The sequence below is a fragment of the Pygoscelis adeliae genome, unplaced genomic scaffold (assembly GCF_000699105.1).
Source record: "Pygoscelis adeliae isolate BGI_AS28 unplaced genomic scaffold, ASM69910v1 Scaffold75, whole genome shotgun sequence".
NCBI classification, from domain to species: Eukaryota; Metazoa; Chordata; class Aves; order Sphenisciformes; family Spheniscidae; genus Pygoscelis; species Pygoscelis adeliae.
This window is the reverse complement of record NW_008824772.1, coordinates 1,543,028-1,566,356: the sequence shown is the minus strand read 5'-3', so window position 1 is coordinate 1,566,356 and position 23,329 is coordinate 1,543,028. Positions and strand designations below refer to the sequence as shown.

General features: G+C 47.0%; 2 protein-coding genes across 2 annotated transcripts in view; both read right to left on the bottom strand.

The window, feature by feature from the left end:
* CACNG4 (calcium channel, voltage-dependent, gamma subunit 4) overlaps nucleotides 1-16,748 on the bottom strand; it is a 69,314-nt gene extending 52,566 nt beyond the window's left edge. Inside the window, exon 1 of the mRNA XM_009323775.1 lies at nucleotides 16,670-16,748. Within this exon, the coding sequence (XP_009322050.1) occupies nucleotides 16,670-16,748 (79 nt within the window). The remainder of the gene's footprint in view (nucleotides 1-16,669) is intronic.
* Nucleotides 16,749-22,363: 5,615 nt separating this feature from the next.
* CACNG5 (calcium channel, voltage-dependent, gamma subunit 5) overlaps nucleotides 22,364-23,329 on the bottom strand; it is a 23,213-nt gene continuing 22,247 nt past the window's right edge. The window contains exons 6-7 of the mRNA XM_009323774.1: nucleotides 23,036-23,181; nucleotides 22,364-22,621 (exon numbers count right to left, since the gene is read on the bottom strand). Coding sequence (XP_009322049.1) covers nucleotides 22,364-22,621; nucleotides 23,036-23,181 — 404 coding nt within the window. The remainder of the gene's footprint in view (nucleotides 22,622-23,035; nucleotides 23,182-23,329) is intronic.

Here is a 23,329-nt window from a genome sequence, read left to right as displayed (position 1 = left end):
AAGTTTTTGAAAAGAACTCCAATAATTTAAATCAATTCCCCTCCCAAATTATTTTATGATGCAAAGACATGAAAATTATTAGTTGAATTTCAAGTTAATTTTGTTTTCATTTTGTTCTTTGATAACTGAACAATGCTTATTTTTCAACTGGCATTTTGTCTCCTCCTGCACCCTCAGTTCTTACCCCCACCATCTTTTTCCATCTCTTCTCCTTATCCAGTTACACTTTATTTTCAGATTGCTTGGCAGAAAACACAGAGGGCAGTCACCTCTGCAGGTCCTTTGGGGCCAGCAGTCACCTCTGCTCCGGCAGTTAGAGGGGAAGTGTGCATCTCTCCAGCAGCGTCCCCGAGGAGAAGCAACATGCCACAACCTCCATCACCAAAATCAATGAGCCTTACCCCATGCATTCCTACTGAGGGGGCAGGACCAATGTTTGTAGCTGAGTAAGGGGAAGGTGCAGCCCAGTAGAATGATCTGAGACTAAGAAAAAGAACGTAGAAAGAAGAAAACGGACAATTAAAAAAAAAATTTGAGTGAAGGGTTCTTTTGTAAATATTTTTCCAATTATTAAAAAAGGAAAATCCAAAACCCCTACCAGCATGATTTGTTCTGGAGGCAGGATAGGACAACACCAAATTCCATAAGCAATTTGCAGTGCTGTCTTACCAAGCACAGTCTAGCAAAATAACTCCCCGCCTCACTTAAAACAGCATCTCTGTTCCTGGATAACCCCCAACCCATGGTGAGTAATAAATAAGAAAACAACAGGTTGTTGTTTTACTTTCCATTCCCAACACTCGCTCTGCATTAGGCTCCATCATTTCACAACTCGCTTGATGTAACACAATGTGGCAGAATGTACCCTGATCCAGAAGTGAACCCTGATGCAATGCAGAACGGATGCCTCGGACAGAAGCTGTTCCTTCCTTGCCTTTCCTACCTTTGATCCACATTTTCTGCTTGTGACAGGCTGTTAAATAAATATCAGTGACAAGGCTTCGCATGCATTTGTTTTTCTGCAGCTTGCTTTCTTTTTGTTCAGCTCTCCAAGCTGAGTGTCTTGTTGACAAATACACAAACTCCATTACCAATTAATGATTTTAGCCTGGTGTCCTCTACTCTTTACTCCCTCGTGCCAGTTCTACACATTAGCCTGGGTAACATTCAAAGATAATTGCGTTTTGTTTATTTGTTTTGGGGAGTAATGGCAATCAGACAGGCAAATCCCAGTCCTTACCAAAGCTGCAATTCTGTTTTCAAATGTAGCCTGCTCTGAGGAGAGCTAGAGAAGCACATGCTGCGTTTGCTCAAGGTGAAACCTCACTTTTCTTCTTTCATTGTCATTTTTTTCTTCCAGGAAAAGGACATTTTTCTCAGCACCCAGGGCTTTTTGCAGGCTTTGCACTTTTAGGGGCAGGATTTCTGCAGACTCTTAATTTGTTTTGTCACTTTTTAAAGCCCACCCTTATTGTATACTGCAGTTAATTGAAAATGAGAAGTCATTCTTGGTAATACATGTCAGCCCCAGCACACTATACAAATGGTCAGGATCATGCATATTTGTGCACAGAGACCTATTTCAATGTTTGAAGAAACATTTTATGAATGTTTTCAAAAGTGGACATTGACTTTGGGTACCTCGATTTCGAATACAGCTGAAGAAGCATAATTTTTGAATGGGACTTTTGCGAGCAGGGAACCCAGAAATCCGATACCCTTAGGAATCCGGGTAAATTAAGTCTCTGTAAGCCCTCTGTGGAAGAAAAACATTTGATTAACACTGTAAGTGCATGCAGAGGCAGTACAGCTTGAACACGTTAACATGGCTGCAAAAGAGAGTGAGCAAGGGGTGAGCTTAATTCAGCCTCCGTTTTCTGCTCCCAGAGACGTAAAGTCTTGCTGAACAGCCGTGACCATGCTGCATGTTAACCGAGGAGACACGAGACACAGTTGGCAAAACACATTAGCATCTTCCACTCTGATAATTAGTTTAGTGAAAAATTATGGCATTATCTGTTTGGTTTCACTAGAGACCAATTGCAGTCTTAAAAAAAAAGAAGAAAGAAAAGCTCACATTAGGTGCTTTTAATAAGACAATAAACTCTATAGTGTTTCCAAACAAGATTTAAAACCCATTCAGCATGTGAGTAATTAGCACAAGCCAGGTTGGAGGCCAAATGTATTATTTAGTAATGGAATTAGATTTGCTTAGAAAGAAAGCAGCCCATTAAAATCCACAAAAATGCGTAAGTGTTAAGGCAATGTATATAAAACATACTGCAACAGAACTGCTAACATTGCACTAGGATGTGGTTCAGATTTTAGCAAGCATGCCCCCAATCTTGTGGTCAATGATGGAGATTTTACTCCAGCTATGCAGGGAGAAATAATCCTAGCAGAGCCATATTGCACAGCAGGTGTTCATCTCGCAGATGGGTTGAAATCAATTATCAGCACTGACTGCTGTACCGTTGGGCAAGAAGCCTGAGATCCTCCAAACTACCCTCAGATTGTCCATATTTGCATCCCAAAGAGCCACTGGAGACAGTTTTCCTGGTACAGAAAGTTTTTTCCCTACAAGAACAACCTGTCTTTTTTCCAGGAATGTGACACAAAGCTGTGTTTTAAATTTTTTTTTGTGGCATGGGCAAAGATACTTATCAGTACAAAGGATTCAGAAAAAATAGGCTGTGCTTAGCAAGCTCCAGCAAAACCAGCAGAATGCACTTGACAAAACTTGCGCTCTATAATGAAATTCCTACAAAGGCATTCAGTACTTAAAAACTAGGACAAATTATGCTGTAAGGAGCAGAATATGTAAATGTGGCAAGGAGCTTCATTTTCTATTCTGGCTTCAGAGGGGTTACTTCCAGTTGACAGCAGTGTAAATGAGACCAGAATAAGGCCCATGCCCACCAGCAGAAAGACAAAGCTGGCTTTGTATAAGAAAATATAGAAACATCCCTTAACCAGGTCCATGTGCTGGGTATTCTGAGAAAGGAGGTGGAGTGTTTGCGTCTCTGCCATGAGTACGTTCAGACCCTCTCTCATATGGCAGCTTAAGAAATGACAACAATTCTGGAGACAAATTACCAGCTGACAAACACCCCAGTGACTCGCCAGCTCATCCCCGTGGTAATTCTGCAAACCCAGCGATGCATGTACTATGCATCCCCAGCACTAACAGGACCATGATATTTATGACCATTTCCATAATAGTCAGCCAGCAGTGACAAATGGAAAACAAAAAAGAGAATAGAAGCAAGAAATATGGCAGCTCACTTGACCCTGAGACCGGTGGCTCTGGGAAGAAGAGAGGATGGTAGCTGATCTCTGGTGTAAGAGTATGAGGTTTCCAAGTCCCCCTACAGACCCCACAGCTCCGGGCCCTCTCCCGTGAACATGCCTCTCCAGGTACCTTCTTGAGGCTCACATTTTCATTGCAAACCAGCAGCGGAGCTGGGGGGTAGAAGAGGTGCCTGGCTCTCCCCAACAGGGCTTACAGATAAGCACTTGCTGCAGAGTGATTCACGTTTCCAGGATTTGGGCATATTCCTGCCTCCCTGGGATAGCTGTTTACTTTCAGAGCTAATTTCCCTGATGGAGCAGGGATATCCACATCTTGCTTTTCTTCCTGTTTGCTTTCCATCCCCGCACAGAGAGCAGGGGAAGGGACTGGGTGTTATGTAGAGAAGAGCAGCGCTCCCCCAGCCGCACACCTTGATCCCAGAGGGGTTGCTGCCTTCACAAAATACAGAACAGCTCTGGACTGATATATAATTCAAGCAGCCCAAACAGCTCTGGCTGTTGGCATCTTTATTTGCAGCCTAGAGTCAATGTGACTTACTTCTCATTCAATTGTGCCAGTCGATAACCCAGTGTTGGCTAGGACACCCCTCACCGTAGCCCTTGCCAGGCCAAACCCACAGGCAGGGCTGCAGCAAAGGGTTCATTTACGCATTGCCGTCCCAGCCCAGCGCAAACAGCTTTTGCTCCAAGTTCACAGCAACACACACAGACACAGGGATCTCTCATTGCAAGGTCTGAATAAAGCTTAAGCACAAAACAGCCTGACAGTCCTGAAAGAAGTCAGTGATCTAAGGAAAATGGGTTTGTAGGTGATACAAAGCTCTCAGATTCACTCTGAAGCTGCTGAGCCTCTTAATGTCTTCAAAACCTATTTTCTTCTCTGGGGTGACAAAGGAGGCTGTGTTTCCTGGAAGGTGGCTTTGAGGGGTTTGCAACTCCAGGAAAGCCGTGACATCAGCAAAGGTCCTGCCACAACTGCTTGTAAAACCAGGAGATCGAGCTCTCTGTAGCGCATTCATCCTCCTTTCAGGCACTTGCCCTCCTTTCTGAGCTGGCCACTGCAGTGAGGAGCCATCCCCACCAGTGATGCTGAACTCCACGGGCAGCTTTTGTGCTTGTTTTGTCCATCTTAACCCTTCAGGCGAGTTATCCAAAGGCAGCTTCATCTCAGGGGCCTTCTACCAATAATATCAAGCTGGCAGCAGCTGGACTAGGCGATGCATGGTGAGACGGGGAGGTCGGCGCATCCCCCCAACATCCCCTCGACATGTCCAGGCAAAGTCCCATCTCCCATCCAACCCCATCTCCCTGGTGGCCCCAGGAAAAGCTCAGAGATCTGCCCAAGTTGGGGCGGCAAAACCTCAAGCTTTGGACCAAAAGTCATTATGTCCATGAAAGCATTTCACCATCTTAAGAGTCAGTCTGCTTTTTCTAGCAGCCATCCTGTTCAACGAGGGCCTTGGAAATTTGACCAAAAGCAAGTGCATGGCCTGAAAAGCAGTTTTGCGTCAAGAACTCACACACCAGCAAGTGCCCTTTTCCCAGCAGTTGTAATGAGTTCAGCCACTCCATAGCTAATGACTGTCACACACCGAAACCCAACCGGAATACTTGGCTGGGGAGAAAATGAGACGTTTCCATCGTCATCGTTACTAAAACAGAGACCTGTGAAGGATTATTTGCATATTATGGCAAATTTCAATTGAAATGGGACATTACTTGCCTCATTAATATTTCAAGTGTGTTTGAATGCACTATTACAAAAATATATTACTTGGAAACAAATTCAGGTAGAAGGAAAAAACCCCACAAAACAAATTTCATTAAATAATGAACACACGCTACACTAAGCCATCCTGAGATTCAGCCCAATAGTGTCAAAGACAAAAAATCAAAGACAAAAGCAAAATTATCTATTCATTTAGGAAAAAGTAATCATGTTCCGTTAGACACACCAGACAAGCATATGAAAAGAAAAATGGCTTTGAAGCTGCTCCTGACAGCAAGCCTAGACAGCTCGAGAAGAAAACTCTGCAATCCAGGCTTTTTTTTTTTTTTAAAGTATATGTTAGAAAGTCTATTAAAGAAGTGGTGTGAATTGGCAATTTTTTGTTGCATAACATTTTTGAATCTTTAAGAGAACATTAATGCAATACAGCTCATTTTGCCAGTACCCACACACCTCAGCTGAAAACAATTCCCAGCTAAAGGTGCTTCTTATAAATTGGGTATTAGCAGGGAACCCAGTAGAAGATACACCCCTACTGTTGTTCTGTTTGTCTCTAGATGGAGCATGGCCTACCAATTTTCCAAAAACACAGGGTAGGAAAGTTATCTTTCATTGTAAAGCTTTGAACTACCAGTAATTAGTTTAACTTGGGTAGGGAAGCCTTGTTATTTACCTTTATTTGTTCATAATGTCAATGTGTGTTATAAAGATCAAGTGTTGAAGAAATAAGGGTTTTGGTCAAAAACCTTCACCAGGGATCTCAAAGGATCCAGCTCTCTGCTAGGCTTAAGGCTTTCATCTGAATTTGGACAAAGTCATAAAAGATAAAAGAAAAGTATCCTGACGTGGAGAGAAAGCACAAACCCAGTTTGCCATCATCACCTGGAAGCATGAAATTCCCTGTTCTGGGAGATGGCAGCTGGATCCAAGCCTTCATGAAAATTGGATTTGCCCCCAGATATGTTTTTTGAGTGAATAACCGATAGTTTAGCCCTGTCACAGAGCAGAGGTGAAGAAACAGCTCCCTCCATATGTAAAGTCTGAAGAGACTTCTGAAGCTGAGGAATTAGTTCTTGGGACATCAATTTTTTTTTACCATCTTTTCTCATTAAAGCTACCATTAATGGGTGATGAGCAACATCAAGCTGCAGCCTGATGATTAGGTGAAAACTGAAAATCCCAACTGTAACATGAGCTTTGCTGCAGTGGAAGATGGATAGAGGAATTAGCAGTGTGGTTTATCCACTCAGGGGTTTACCACCTGATTACAGTATTCTCTGGCTGAGAGTTGGAGGAGCTCATTAATATTTTTAATCAAAGTATTCCTCAGCAGGACCATAGTTATTTTCTCTGGCCCATCTCCCCCACCCTGCTCCTGCTTTGGGGGCAACATCTCTCATTTTCATGCACACGTGGTCTATATATATATATATCAGGAGAGCTTTTCTTTTGTGAAGACAGGAACATAAAAATATGGCTTTTAAAGCTAACAGAAAGCAGCTTTCATTTCACTTAAAGCCCTTCACATCAATAAACCCTCTTCCCTCCAGCTGGGCCCATGACACAGTCCAGTACAGAGAGGTCTGTACCCAAACAAGCCCGGACCTCGCAGCAGCTGAGACCACAAGACACAGTGTTTGCTGGCCCCAGTTTAACCTTTTTTCTTCTGGGCAAGAAGCTCACCCATGGAGGCTCAAACCGCAGCCCCGGCAGGTCCTCCAGTGTACTGAGCACAGCAAGAGACCTCTGCTGACACCTGCAGAGGCTCCTGACAAAACCAGGTTTCAGAATAAGATGAGATAAATTTCAGCTGAAAAGCAGCAATGCTGGAGCAGAGAGCAGGACTCTTACCTGAGCTATTGCCCTCCTCCACCTAGCAAGGCAGGACTGCTGCAGCTCTGCCTGGCCAGCGCAGAAACCCTTCACAGGAGCCTCACTGATCACTGCAGACCTTTTATAGCCCCACCGCTTCCCACCTCTTCAGTGCCAGTTAAAGGGGCCAAAACCCACTGGAGCCTGAAAGCAAACCTGGCTGCCCATGGCTGGCAGGCAGCAACCCAGGGGACCGCACGAGGCGAGGCTGCCAGCCCTCAGCGTGGACGAGCTGAGAGCTTTGCACGGGGCTCGGAGGACACAGCGGGCTGAGGCACCCGCGCCTGCTGCCTTTGCTTTGCCCTTTCTCGCTAATGAGCCCCACTGCTGTGGGCTGTGCAGCCCTGAGCACGGCCTGCAGCGGCCCACGGGGCAAAGCTGTCCGTATGCGGTCTGTAGGGAAGGGGTGTCTTCTCCTTTTCGGCACTGGGAAAAATTACTGTCCTGCACAGATGCATTGCTAAAAAAAAGAGAAAAGGCAATTTCCTTCTGCCTGCGTTGGAGTGCTGCCTCTTGCATGGACCGTGTCAGGATTAGTTCCATCATCTGTTCTCAGATGTGTCTTAGGTGTTGTCTACCTGAGCCCCTTACAAAAAAAAGCAATGACTGAGAAAAATGACATAAATTGAAAGGTTTTACTATGTCCTGATTTGCCCAGTTCTTTGCTGTGCCTGTAGCTTAAACACTAAAAGCTAACAAATAGCAAATATATATATATATTTTTTTTCATGATAGAAATTCACAGAGTTTAACAAACACAGGCCTGTTCCAAGGTGAGCGCATCCGTGGGACAGGCGCTGTCTTTCCAGCATTGCCATACAGACAATGGGTGCCGAGCACCCATAAACCCGAGAGCTCATCACTCGCCGCGGGGCTGCTGCCCTGGGCTCGGGGTGGGTGTGCCGCCACCACGCTCCGCACCGAGAAATTAAATGCTTTTAAACTTTTGAGTAATACCACAGCTACTTGTGCCAGGCACTCAGAGCAAACTCGTCTGCCACCTTCTGTTCCTGAAAGGTTATAACTCCCACGGAAGAGTATTTTCCCATTTTTCTTTGGGAAGGTCTGGTAGGTAGGGGTCAGTGAGAGGAGTTTTTGCAGTTAGGGGCTGATTTCTGGCTCCCGCACGCCCTGTGCCGGAGCCTGGGGTGCAGCCACAGCACATAAACATGGTAAGCAGAAAAACCACTTGCATTTCAGTGCTAATTAACAAACAGAAGGAGACAGGTAAATGACGTGTGCCAGGGCCGTGGCTTCCAGCACGTGTGCCGAGAGGCATTTCCCCCAGGTACACTTGATGGTGACAGGAATTTCCTTCCAGAGAAAGCCCCGGCTGGTTTTGCATTACGGCAATGCAAAATGACAGCTGCACGTGGCCGTATGGCTAAAAACTCGGTTGCCTTTAGTCATATTGATGAATCACAATATTTGCTTCGTGATGGACTTGCTCAACCAGGCAGGAATAACTTCGGGTACCCAGGAAAGCTGCATTACCTTTGCCCATGGGATGTGAGCCGCATCCCAGAAAGCTGCTCGGCACAGCTCCGCATGCCCTCCCGGGAAGGGAGCGGGGAGAGTGGATACAGGCACAGGAAGGCAAAAACCAAAGCGGCATTTTCTCTGTCGCCAGACTTGTGACAGAAGGGATAACTGAGAAAAATAATCAAGAACAATGACTGCTTGACAATGGCGGCAAATTGTGTTGATACTCTCAATGCTCCTCAATTAGTCTGCACAGATGCTAATTGGAATAGTTCCTTTCTGTGGTGCAGTCAGCACAAATCTCAAAACCCGAGACAGTTTTTCTTTTTCTGCAAGCCATCTGTCATGTTAATATATCTTACTGCTGAGAGCTGATGCTTGGTTTTTTCCTTTAGCACCATTACAAAAAGAGAGCTCTATGTTTCTCCCAAACCCAGCCCTGGGCTCCTCCATGGACGATGGTTTCTGTACAGAAAAGAGCAGCTTTCCCCATAGCCTGAGATTTGTGTGCTGCGAAGCGCTGCGGGGGGGTTATTAATATTAAAGGAACCAGGTGCCCTCCTGGAGCAGGGGCCTGCATGCCTTGAAATTGCTCCGAAGAGGAGTTGCAAATAAGACCCTCAGCTGATGCTTCTCTTTTCTGGGGATTGATTTATCCTGATGCCTATGACTGCATCTCAAGGTGCATTTATGATTCATTCCCTTTAATAATGCGAGCAGATATTGAGGAGGTCTTCAGCTTCCTGAGATAGGCTCTTTTAATAATAAAAAACATTTTCATTTGTTTTCTTTTCAAAATAATAACCGGAAGACTCTGGGGGGTTCTTGGTCTTGGCACATCCTTAGTTTATAAGGAATTTTTTGAGCGCTCTCCTCCTGCTACGCTCTGGTCCTCAGCGAGCCGCTGTGGGATGCGGGAGGATGCACTCACCCAGCCCTTGGACATGATGGACATTTTCTGTCTGATCTCCCCTCCTCCAGCCTTTGTCACATAACTTGGTCAGGTTGTTTCCCTTGATCCCCCTGTCCCAGGCTGTCCACGTTCAAGCAGGAGCAGCCCACTTTTGGCTGCCCAGTGTTGCAACCCAGCTGATGCAAGGCAGCTTTTATTAGGGCGGTATTTACTAAGGGGTCAATTCTGTCCACAGCTTATCAGCAAAAATCCATGTGTTACGTGTAGCTGTATCCCCGAGGTAGTTGCAGAGGCCATGCAAATCAAAGTTCAGCTGCCAGAAATTGCACCAAAGAGGTGTTTATTGACACATCTCTCTTGCCAGAATAAAAACTGCTCCATTATTATATGATAAAGCTCCTGCCCTGGAGCTATGGACCCAGAGAAGGGCAGGATATTCCCCGTGGCAGGGTCTTTCTCCTTTGGGGCATTTGCTCCCATTCTGCTCTCTCATATCCAACAATGTAAACACCGAGTATCCTCAATGTCCAAGCAAAGGCAGGAGTGTGGTACCTTTTTCTTGAACGTCATAAAAGCAGCGTTTCTGCAGAGCAGAAAGTCTGGGTACACTGAAGTCTTCAGTAATTGCTTGTGACAGCATCTGGCAACCGGAGCCTGACACCTGCAGCCAGCATGTCATCCAGGGTTTCCTGCCAGACCCAGTACTCAGAGCCACCGACGAGGGGAAAATACAGAACAAAATCAATTATTCAGCTCCAAGATGCCCTCCACTGTGTGTGGGGCAGGAAGGGAAGACACGCTGGAGGTGGTGAGACTACCCATGCAGTGGGTTCTCAGGCTTGCAGGATATTTGCTGCTACGTCTTTTCCTCTCTTTTCCAGAAAGTTCCTGATTCCTCTTTTCTGCCCCCCCCAGCACAGGACTGGGTATTCTCCCCATTCCCTCCTGCTCCTCCACGCTGGTTTAAGTGGCTCCTTTGCTTCTGCCCTTTCTGCTTCCTTTTTGCGAACCCACACTCTTATTTGGCTTTGTCTGCTCAAAGGTGCTACATTTCCCCCATCATGGCACTACTTAAGTGGCATTTTAGAGGTCCTTCATTCTGCCCTAAAGCCATTTCATACTGTATTCCTAGTCACAGCATTTTCCCTGTCTGCTAAGAATTCATAAAACTTTCAGCTTTTTTTTTTAAACCCTTGCTTCCTAAGCAAATGTGGTTTGTGTGGTCAGCCCGCAATGCTGACTGTGCATGTTTGTGTATCCGTAACTTTGCGTGACCATTGACCTGTCAGTCTCTCTCCACACCTTTTGAACCTTTGAGCTGTTTCAGTTTGATGTAGGATACAAGCTGGAACAATATCAGGGTACTACAAAGTCACTGCAAATAGCTGGATGAAAGAAGAAGAAGATGAGGACACTAATGCTCCTCCTGGGGGAAGGATTGCTGCGGGAATGCATCTCCGCCAGACATCAGAGAATCCACCACAAGCCACAGGTCCATCAGAAACCAGGCTCTGGTTGTTACTTCACTGCTTGTGAAAGTATTAGTTTCCCTAACAAAATTTTTCACATCCCTCCAGTAGCCCCAGGTTTTCTGCTGATTCAGCAATGCGGCTGGTTTAGATCAGAGCGAGAGCATCTGCAAGAGATTGCACCGTGACTGTGGCAATGCAGGACCAAAGAGGGTGCACTGCGAGGATGGTGATGGTATTTCTTCCTCTTTGGTCACTGCCTGGTCCCAGAGCAACACTTTTTGTCACCAGTCGAGTGACTTTACACTTCTTTGCCTGTGTTAACTGCTCCAGCTGCACACTCGTGTGCCACTATGAGAAGCAGGTTTCCCTGATGTTAAACGGCTTAATTCCTTTCTGCTCTTAAACAGTATTATATATACATATTTTTTAGCTGAGCCTACCCCAGTCTTCAGGGTTTTTTTACAAAATCTTTTTGCTCTGGCAAAATCCCGGTAGTCTATGGGAGTTACATCTGAGTGAGGACTTTGAACTCCGCTTTTGCTGCTTGAACAAACTGCTTCCTGCAGGAGGAGCAGAATTGCCGGAGGACAGCACCACCGTTGCCTCTCCAGAAGGAGTTTCAGCTGCTTTTTCAACAGCCTGCGTTCCCAGAAATGAACAAAGGGGCTCAGCGTCACTGAGGAGCCTTTACGGGATCACTGGAGGTGGAAAAAGCGGTTTCTGGGGTATGCTCCCAGCCTTCCCGGGCTGCTGTTTCGCCGCAGGAGCAGGAGAGGGCGCTGCGAAACAAGCGGCGGGGGGGGGGGCGCGGCTGCGCGGAGCGGGGCCCCCCCGCGCCACCGTCCCAGCCCCCTAAAGAGCCGTTTTCTCCTAAAGAGGGAGGGGGGGAGGTTAAAACGTCTCTGTAACACAGCGTTTCAACATACCAATGATGAGCAGTTCAGGGTGGAAACTGCTCCACACGCTCATTCTGCAATGTTTTTAAGTAAAAAAAAAAAAAAAAGATGAAAGGGTTCATAAAAACACGTTTTAAATCCTCTGGTTTTCAGCTTTTCTGCCTCTGGCATTAATGATGAACTTTACAACCTGTTGTCTCTTTCATGAAGGAAGAACGGGTGGGATTCTCCTGTGGCTGTTATTTAACTCTCAATCCCCGCCTGGGCCAAATGCAAGTGCTGGAGCTGGCAAAATTGTTACTCGCACCCGTGCCAGGCAGAAGGGCCCCATCAGGCTGCTGCCTGGTGACGTGTCTTTCCCCTCGTCCCAGCGGTGACAGCACCTCTCAGTTGGGCACTTGGCACCCAGGTACCCTCGTGCAGTTTGCAAGGGAAAAGAAAAATGTGATGAATTTTCAGCACTGAAAAGCAGCATAACCGGGGCAGGGAGCACAGGGATCACGCTGAGACCCTGTTTTGTCCATGAAACCCAGCCACTGGTGAGCCCACGGGCAGTGAGATACATTGGGCAGGGACAGGCAGGAGACCCTGTGCCTTGAAATCGGAGGAGAAGCGGGTTTTATCCCCGCTTTTGCTGTAGCTCCCTGCACAGAACCTGTCTGGAGCAAGAAATCCTATGGAGTGTTAGGGGAGGGAGGCCCCAGTGGTAGTTTAGTGATGCCGGGTTCTGTCACACAGCCCTGCCTGATACCTGCACTGCAAATGGTTCCAAGAGTGTTGCCCACCACCATTGGGAGCTGCTGAGCTGCTTTCGGGAGGCTGCTCTCCTGCACCGCGGATGTGAGCACATACAGAGCTGTCAGCGCAGGACTCGTCTCCTCAGGGTAGTTACTAGGGAACCGTCCTGGCTACTCTTAAATATTTCAATCCATGGGGCTTCCCTCAGCCTTGCTAGTGAAGGTCCCTCCCGATGAGCACTCGCAGCCAGTACAGATCTGATGCTGTCTGTCAGGAGTGCAACCTGCCGGCAAGGCGGCGAGGTGGACTGCGGGCTGGGGGAGCTCTCTGCATCCATTTCGATCATGAATATTTGATGCGATGAGTGCTTGCAGCTGGGATGCCGCAGAAGCTGCCGGTCTTTCCGCGCCTGCTGCCGCTACATGCCCAGGACATGGTGAGCAGCCTGAGAGTCTTAACGCCAGTACTGCTGCAGGGCCGAAGCTGAGACCAGGAGCTTCTCTTTAACAGTTCCAAGTTTTGATTGAATTTTGTCCCATTCCAGCCCGGCAGTGTCTTTGTCCACTAGAGTGAAGGGTCCTTTTATGTCTGACGTCTTCTGTGCTATGACCTGTGGTCTCCCTAGTTTCTCTCTGATGTTTTAAATAGCTGGTGCTTTGTCTCAATTTCATTGTAAATCGTGAAAAATGTTAACCCCATCACTGAGGGAGTATGAAATAGGGACCGTACTTCCTAAAGGTTTCTCAATCCCCTCTACTTCGCTGGAATTACCCTCGCATCCATCCCATGGGTTACCCCACTGATGGAAAGTCATCGCACCTAGGGTGGGACGTGCAGGTGACTTCAAGCACTACCAGTGGGCAGAGAGATGTGTCTGCTCCTTCAAATTCCTGGGGATGAATTTGGAGATGCCGAATGAAATTGCTTTAAATGAAATAGGCTGGAAGATAGGTGATGGAGAAAACCTCCTCAGGGAGCAGCCTGCAATAAAGCAGGTTAGAGACCAGCCAGAAGGTCATAAAGGACAGTTATAGGGTCTGCCGATGGAAATACGTGTTGTATTAATGGCCTTGCCTTTGAACGTCCCAGTCTGAAGGTCTCCCAGCCTGACTAGGACAGTGAAAGACAAAGGTACACATCACTTATGTGCCAACCTTTTAATTGATTTGCCTAAACAGGCCCTGACCATTCCAAGTTTTAATTGTTACTCTGAGCTAAATGAAACCTAATTTATTTTCAAGCATCTTTCCTGACATCTTAAAAAACCCAACCAGACAAAACCCAAAGACCCTCAAGCAAATAGGTCAGGTTGACAGATCTATTTTCACAGTACTTTAAATTGCATTTTAACCTTCCTAACCTCTTATTTCTTGTGCAGCTCCAGCATGGACAGGAAAGACAGCCGTCCCCCGCCGGCTGGAAAAGGATGTTGTGCATGGAAGGGACAATTCTACCCCCAACACAACAACGAGAAATAACCAACCAGACAAAAACCCCAGCTGAATGGCATCACCTGGAACAAGGAAGACCTGGTCAAAGAGTTTCTTCCCCCCCCATTAATGACCCACTGATGCCTGCAGAGGAGGTGCTGGCCAGAGCCCAGCCTCAGTGCAGCTCGGGCTGCTGGGTTTGGCACTGTGAAACCTTCCTCGCACACCCCTCTTCGGGAGCTTCAGGGCATCACCTTCCCACCTTTCTTCTCAGACAAAGGCCAGCTGGACCTAACCCCATTTTTTTTCCTCTTGTTACAAATGAAGCGCAAATATACCAGAGCTGATGGCGGGGGGCCGAGGGGAAGAAAAGAAGAAGCCCCCAGGAGTGTGGAGGCGGCAGTGTTATATCTCAGGCTGTCATCAGTTTAACATTATTAAACAACTTCTTAAAATAACAGCCATAATTATTCCTATATGGAGCTCAATCTGGAGAGCTTTAAGTGCTTTCACTCCTCTCCTGCTTCGCCCGGCTTTCCTGCTCCCAAACTGGCGGTTTCGGGCCCCGGGTCCACAGCAGAGGAGCGAGGGACCTGCCAGTCCGGCAGCAAGGCTTTGCCCCGAGGAAGCCCGGGCATCAGCCCTAACCCAGTTTCGCCAGGCTCAGCTCTGTTGACATGAACGTAGTTTTTGTTGCATTTTTAATTGTAAAAATGTATTTACATGAATAAAATACAGCTCAGTTGGGGATATGACCTACTTTTTATGGGAAGATAAAACAACCGTAGGTTTGTACTTTTATATCATTTATTTCAGCTGTTCTAAGTCAGACAGAGCTGCTGAAGCAGATCAATAGGAAATCCACAACCACCAGGATGATTTTTTTCTGTAAACAATCACATTCTGATTGAAATGATGGGGAGCTGCTACATTTCCATGATGAAGCCTTTAACCTTCAGATCAGTAGAGCCATTTTGACAGTACATAATTTATATGGAAATAAATAATTTGATGGGGATTTTACATGTACGTGTTCTGCACTGCTAGAGAGACCTCCTCTGTTTATCTAAATTATGAATAATACTACTAAATAATATATAATCCTATTGTCCTGGACAAACATCGGTCATTCCAAAGTTCGTTAAGCGCAGCAAGAACTGGGGATGCTCTCTCAAGAAACAGACCCTCTAATTCCTGCTAAAATAAAACACAATTTGCTTTTCAAGGGTAAATAAGAGCTTTCACTCAGATATTTGAACTTGTCTAGTATTGAAGCAAGGCAGCTTTAAAAGCCGTATTATTTCAGTGTAAGATGTCAGATGGGCACTGTGCAGCCTCGTCACGTGCCAGGGGATGCCTCATTTATCCCCTCACGTACAGCAGCCTTTGATGAGCCGAGCTGGAGACAGATTAAACCAGCATTAAGGCCCACACAGCACTCAGTTATGCTAAATCTAAATACCATAGATTTACTTATTAAATATAAAGAAATGAGCAGCTTCTGACCTGCGCTGACATGACAGCACGCTGAGTCTTAAGACACTGCTGCTCCTTGCTCGTGTGCGTGAGCTGATAGTGTCCCCTGGCTTCAGAAACCTCCCATTTCCCCGTGGAGGTGAAATCACCAAGCTCACCTCCAGAGAAGCCGAGTGACATTTCGGTACTTATTCAAATTAGCTGTTATTAATTAAATAACACCTTTCAGCTTTCTCGGCAAATTTTCCCCCTGAAGTTGCAGCGAGAAGCTGGCGTGTGTCAAGATGCCAGGCAGATGCGAGAACCTCAGGGTTATATTTCCGTGAAAACACACCTCATTAAAGATGTTATCACTCTGGGAAAATAAGAAATTTATGGTCGTGTGTCTTTACTATCTCCTCTTTCGTGCCTTCCAGCTCCTCTATCACAGAAGCCCACTACCAGGTGCTTTTAAACATGCCCACAAAGACAGCTCTTGTTCAGCAGAGCTTCGCTTGGGCTTAATTTTGGCTCTGATGTGGATCCTGCTGGAGTCCAAGGGATTTCAACACGTGCCTACGCACGCTGTTGATTAGGAACAGAGAGCTGAAATTCAGGTCCGGGGATTTCTCTACATGCAGATTTACAGGTGCTTGATGGTAGTTGGGACTAATTCAGGTAGTATGGACTTTGTTCCAAAATGAGTGATTTAAACAGAACCCAAACACGCTGGCTCACGCAGCCCTTTGAGCAGCCTGAGCTGCATCAGCCTCCATTCAAGCAGCTGCAAACCTGAATGCGCCCAAATCAAACACCTTCTCTGCACCCCATTCGCACGGGGTTTTTCCTCTTAGAAAAATGAATTCACGCTGCCCTAACATTAAAGATTAAAAGCAGCTGCATCTCATCACAGCCAGATTTTTCAGGAGCTGATGACAAAAGTGACGGCTTATTGGGGAATAACCTTGCATGCTGGTGCTGCATATTTTCAAGGCATATTAATCACAATTTGTGCGTGAATACTTCTCCTTTCACTGGAAATGGAGAGAGGCGTGAGGCTTGGGGATTTCTGAGATGGTTTGATTAAAATGCCGGACAGAACCTGCAGAACACTGCGGTACAAACTGCTCGGGGCTTCAAAACATCCAGTTAGAGCCAATGTATTCCTCAAATACAGCCCTTTGGATAGGAGTCTGGCAACACGGTTGAGTGGGGCTAATCTTTTGGTTGAAATACTGCTTTCCTGTCTTGCAAATTGTAATAGTAATAATAAAAAGAGTGTTTCCCCTACTGAAGACCAAATTGGCCAGAGACTCCAAGATGAAGTGGTGTGAAAACAGGAAGGATGTTGGCACAGTGACGCTACGTACCGACCGCTGCTGCAGTGATGGGCACCAGGCTACAGGACAGCAACGCTGACAGCGTCATCTCCTCTTCATCCATCCCCATTTTCACCGGAATCATTTGTGACACAAGCCAGTGTGACTGACTGGCTGAAGGCCCTTCCTTGTGTCACCCGTAGGGACATGGGGGCACAGCTTACCAGCGTGCTCAGCACTGCAGTGCCTGTCACTGAAATCAATGTGACCTGGGCACATATTTTGCTAATCACACATTTTGCAGCCGCGGGGAGGGCCAGACGATGGGCAGTCCCACGCCATCCAGAGCCACCTCTCCTTTCCTTTCAAGGGTTACATCCGGGGGGCTGGTTTGCAATTAAAGATACACAGGGTGATCGCTGCAGCCATCGCCTGCCCATTATAATCACTGCCTGCTGAGGTCATCATAATCCAAAGTCTAATGTATATAAAACCGTACATGAAGATAAAGCAAAGAGGCAGCTCTTCCCTTTCTATAATCTACTGTATCCATGGGAACAGGTTACAATTTGATATCTACACAATAGCGATAGACAGAAACCCCACGGTACATGGAGAAAAGGTCAGCTGAGCACCCCAGCCACGGCAGGGCGTGTGGGGTGGCACCCACTGAGCAGCTGGGGACACCCTCCTCCCCGCCCCAGGAGTCACAGCTTTAATGAGTACAGGACAGCTGTGGTGCAGCCAATTTGCAGAAATCAAAGTTGAAGAGCTGATGTGGTTCTCGGGGAGGAAGAGATGGCAGAGCAAGCCAACCCATGCAGCAAGGGGTGCTGCAGCAAGGTGAAGAAGACCCCACCAAGAGGCCCTAAAACTGGATGAGAAAAGCAAGAAGGGAGAAATGCTGTTTTTTCTAGTTAGGTTTGAATGTCAATCTTTTGTGGTGGGAAAAAAATTGGAAGTAAATAAGTAATCTCATAAGGAAGGAAGAAGAAGAAGAAAATAAATATCTCTCAGCTACTTCTCATTAGTGGAGGAGTATTTACTTATGTGAATACTTTGCCTGTTCACACAGCATCCCCATCATGGACACACCAGTTCTGCACAGCTAACAAGCTATCAGCAGGGAGGAATAAGACTATTTAATTTCTTAGCACACCTTGAATAGCCCATGGGGCTAACTCACATTTGGGAAGATGAATACACAACCCTGACAAATAGTATTAATAATGCAACACAAGGGCTTGTGAGCAGAGCACTGTGTACTGGAAACCCCCAAACTGCCTTCATCGTGCCTGAGTCAGCTCTTTACCCTGCCACAGTGATATGTGGCTGAAACCCACTCTAATAAAATACCTTTGGGTTTTGCCTGCTCGAAGCTGATAAAAGGGCACAGGTCTTCAGTCCTGTGTCCAGAGGAGGCAACGGCAAGGTTCATCTGGGGCTTCCTCAGCTGTAGGGATTTGCCGTCCCCCCCGCGCACTTGACCAGCAGCTCCATGCCATCCTCCTGGGCAAGAGCAGGACCAGGTTGCCCCAAAACACCTGCCCAAACCTCACCTCACAACAGCAGCAGCTTCACCAGCAGCCGAAACAGCTCAGCAGTGCTCTTGGTCTGCATCCCTGCTGGGAGGGGGTTACTGCCCAGCGGGGGCTCTGGCCTCACCTTAACCTTCCTGGTGGCTCCTCATGCCCACTAGCAACATAGGTGCGAGGGGAGCAGCACTGGAGGGCATTTCAGCTATACTTATATGTAGATTTATATATATAGAAATTTTTTTTCCACTGTGCAAGAAAGAGCTCTGGAGCCGTGAGCTGCTCCAGCAACAACTGAGGGAGAACATGACCCAGCACAGCCTTGTTATTCCTGGCTACTTAATTACTGCTCACGATTGGTCTCTAATGAACCTCTTGCATCCATACCTCATGATTCAATAAGGGTTTTCAGGACACTCCTAACTAATGGGCAAATGGAGCCCGTTCCCACTGAGGCCCTATCACACCTGGGGCCATGGGAGTGATGTGATGGAAGGGTGCAACGAGGAGAGCATGCCCTGGGGGTAGGAGGGGGGATGCTGGCAGAGAGGAGCTTTCGTGTCCTGGGAGTCAGAGGCCAGAAAATGCCTCCCTGGGCTTACAGAAGGGGTGTTTAATTTAAAAAACCCCAAACACACAAGGGGAGGGTGGCTCCCAGGAGTTCCCCGAGAAGGTCTCAGGGCACCTGGCTTCCCGACCAGCCTCTCCCGAGCTGTGTGGGCTGGGGGCTCGCTCGCCTCCCACGTGCAGTTTCTTCAGTTACCATCCATCCCTCCCGGTGCCGTGAACTCCATATGGCACCCAGGCTGCGGGATGGATGTGTGTGCCGTGTGGGAGGCCGATGGCAGGGAAAGAAAAAAACTTCAGCCCGCTGCAGTCCTGAGCAGCACCAGGGAGCAGCGAACTGTGTGGATCAGGCAGCGCCGGGTTTTTATTTAACCCGTAATCCCAGTAATTTGCTCTAACAGTATAGTTCAAGCAGACACAGCCGCATGCACAAAGAGTCTGACACCAATTAGTCATTCATGCAAAACAAGAGGGTTTTTTTTGCTTCTAAGTGCAAACAATTTTCTGCGAAGTGTCAGATGAGCAATTACCTTCCTATGGGCCCGTGAGTGGCTTGACTCGTCCCATCAGGTGAATTTAAGAACTTCAGTTTCATAGGGTTTAAACCTCTAATTTAATTGCTAGTTTATCCTCCAACTCCACTTTTTACTTATTGCAATCCAAGCAACAGACAGAGAAAGAACACCGCGGGTGGCCAGCACTGAAATAGGGGTGGGAGAGAGACCAGGGGAGGCGACTGAGCGGTGTTATTCAAGGAGGGAAGGATGTGGCATAACAGAGATTAATGTGGGGTGAAATCATGCCAGATGACTAGGAGAGGTGTTTAAATGATGAGTAGGTGTCCTACGGGGGTACTACATTTATTTACTGAGCATTTATTGCTGTGGAGAACATTAGCCACGGAGTGATGCCTGGGGGAGAAGGACCTTGCAGGGTGGCTGGGCTCCGCAGCTTGCCGCACCACCTCACCCACGCCATGCTCATGTCTCCGTGCCTCAGAGGCTCTGGAGAAGTTTCTCCACAGTCCATGAAGGTGTGATACTTGCATTTAGAGGCCCATAGCCGTCCATGCTGAAAGCTGCTGCCACGCCGGGCACTGTTAGAGGGACAGCAACACCACCCGGCGGCACAACCACTGTTGCCTGTGCTTTACCAAACGCCACATTTTCCTGCCCAAAACCAGCATTTTCTGAACCAGGAGCAAGCACTTATTTTGACAGATTTCTTTCAGCAGTCCTGCACTTACGAAGGGCTTGTGCTCGCTGGGTGAACGTGCGAACTCCTGGGCTCACAAATGCAGCCACATGACGACAATCTCTCCAATGAATTAAAATAATTACTTTTCTAATTCGCCCCTAGACTCTGCTAAACCTTCTGGGGCCTTGAGGAAGGCGTGAAGTTTTTTTCATGTCTTCTGCTTATGTAGGCAGACAATTTATAAAATGAAGAATTCTGCATTTAATCAGTACAAAGGAACATTCCACTTGAGGACAGGGATGTCTCATGATGCTGCACAGTATTGACCGCACTAAATGACTCCCCGGCGTGGGGAAGGAAGCCGTGTGGGACAGCCCTCGTGCCTCTGAGCATCAGCAATTTTGGTGATTCCGAAGGTCTGCCTTCCAAGACGGACTGAGAATATAAAGGATCCTTCGGGGGAAGATGCAGAGGCAACTGTCTTTGAGCCACCAGAAACCACTAACATCAAGTCCAGCAAACTAGATCGGGCTCTGGGAAATGCAAGATTGTGGACTCCGGCGCTTTCTTGGAGCCTAATTCACACCGAACACAGAGATCCCAGTGGAAAACTGATGGTTTACCTGGCTGGGGTGAACAGATGAGGATCAGCAAGCTTTGTCACTGGATGGTGGGGTTGAGTTGTGCTTTAATGCTTGAACCTTCCCAGCAGTGAACCTGTCACATAGCACTTACAAACTGGGTTTTAAAATGAGAAAACAGACACTTGAGGGTAATACAAAAACTAAAGGTAAATACAATTGTGTCTACAAAAAGATGCCCTGGTTTTAAAACTTAGCAAATTAGGAGTCAGCAACAATAGATATACACTAGATATGCGTTACTTGCTTATCTGAAGGAGCTGGGGAGGAAAGAATCCTGTTCAGGGATTATTGGCTGGATACATGCTTGCAGTGAGGTCCCACAGGATGGGCGTCAGAGTTGGTGCAAACAGTGGTGCTGCGCCAGGGCTTGGACCCTACTTTGGAGTAGTTTATAAGTAATAAATGATAACAAAGAGGTGCAACATTCATTACACGGTATGCTACAAATGAGCTTAAAAGTGCGTATATTCTATTTGTTTTAATTACAGTAAGACAAAACAAGCTTAAATATACCAAGAATCCCTGGAGGGTTTTGTTTTGCAGAAAGGAAATTTTCAGAAAGGTTTAAAGTAACAAGAACAGAAATAAAATTTGGACAAAGTTCTTTCTCCTGTGAGGGGACAAGCTCGCGGCTGGCACAGGAGCGCACGAGGGAGCATGGCCTTTTCCTTCCCTGCCCTTTGTTTTCAATCAGAGTGATGCTCTCACCCTGGCAGCTGTTAAGTCTTCTAAGACCAAAATGCCAAACCATTATATGAAATTTTAAAACTTAAAACCTCAAAATAAGGTTCATACACACATGAAAAAGCAGCTAAAATACCACATTCTGCAAAAATTAAGTATAAGCCAACTACTTTTCTATGGTGGACTAGTGCCATTAATTTCAGCTACATCACTTTACACCAGTTTGGGATTTCGCCTTTCACCAAAATAACTTGCACTTCTGGCCCTAATTTCCCCTAAATCCTGTGCCTAATGTTTCCTGTGGGAAAGTTTTAGGTAGTTTTCCACTCAGTGTTGCACTGAGATTCTCCCAGTCACTCTTCAGACTTCCAGTCTATGGGATGGCGGAGGAAATGTGGGAGCCTGAGCCACCCAATAGCCCAGACACCCCAGGGCTGTAGTGCCTCCAGTCTGACACGGGATATTTAAGCAACAGTTTGCAAGTGGCCACTGAGAAACAGCAACCTGCTTGTGCCTAAGCCTGCTGAGGTATAGTCGAGAAAGATGGCTATTTCCCATTACAGCCTGGTTAAAAGTGATATCCAGCAACAAGAGATATCAATCAGTAAATATGGAATCAAGATAAAATTTATATTTTTCTAATGATGGCTATTTCTTGGAAATTTACACAAATCTTTTACGCCTGCTGGCGCTTAGGCCAATAAATCTGTAATTAAGTGATACAGCCAAATGCACAAACTTTTGCAGTCTACCTAAACCAAAAAATACACTTTTTTTTCCTTAGTTCTACTCTATTTTCTTTTTTCTGCTCTCGAGTCCAGCCCTGGATTTATCCCCCAGGCAGAACTGCTGTTTGCACAGCGGGATGAGTTGCAAGAAGAGGACTTTGGAGAGATTTTTAGTTATGCAGGGAAGAATAAAAAAAAAAATAAAGGAAGGAAAATATCCCAGTTCTCTAGGTTACATTATTGGTTATATAACCAATCTCTCTGGTTATATTTACGCTCCTATAAATAGGCAATTGCCCTGAAAGAGTGGCCTAAAAAAAAAAGACAAATGGAGTCAGGACTCAGCAACCATCGGTGCTTGGGTGGGAGTGGGTGCAGGGGTGGCGGGGCTCAGCACGGGGACGAGGACATCTGGTCGTAGTCGGGGCACTTGAGCAGAGCCGGGTAGTTACTGTTCATCTGCAGGGACGCCTCGCTGGAGATATCCGAAGGGCTGCGTCCCCGTGCCCACGCGTCCGGGTGCAAGAACTGCCCCGAGTAGTCGGAGCAGTTGCTCAGACGGGGACGGTAGAAGCCGGGGTGAGGTCGGTAGATGTCCTCGGCCGTATATCGCTTCATGAACAGGTAAACGGACATCACCCCGGCACTCTGCAGGGAGAGAGACATGGCCTGACGCTCGCCCTGCTGACGGCTGCCTTCTCCACCACCGCCAAAACAGAACAAAAATATAAATTGCTTTTTTTGCTCTGCTGACGATGCACAAGGGCTCCTGAGGAGCCACTTCACTGCCCTGTGCCCTGGGTTCCTGCAGTAAATAACGTGGCACAACCACATGTCCTCCTCTGCATCTGTGCTCGGCATCAAGTCACGATCAAACGCTCCACCGGTGCTCCAGGCTTGGGGTCTGTCCCCACTGTATATGTCTCCCACCATACTATGTACCTGCTCTCATAGCCTACCCTTAAACTCCATCCGAGTCCTCTTTCTGCTCACAGCCTCAATGCCCCCCCCTCCCCGAGAATGGGATACACTAGTTACAGGGATGTGACAGTTCCTGGGTACCTCTGTGAGAAGGAACGAGATGGCAGAGAAGGCAAATGACCATCCGTATTTGTAATTGAAGAACGTTTCCGAGTCCTTGGTCCTGTTCAGCATCTCGTCGTTAATGCTGGATATGTAGAGGACCAGCCCCACCACCAGGGACAGACCTGGGGAGAAACCAAGGAGAAAGACAGTGGGAAACACTTCAGAGATGAAGCCACTGAAGAAGCACCTTCCTTCAAGACCTGACTTGCAGGTGAAAGTGTAAAACTGTGGAAGTGTGCTTGAAATAACCGGGGAAAGAGGCTGCTTTCC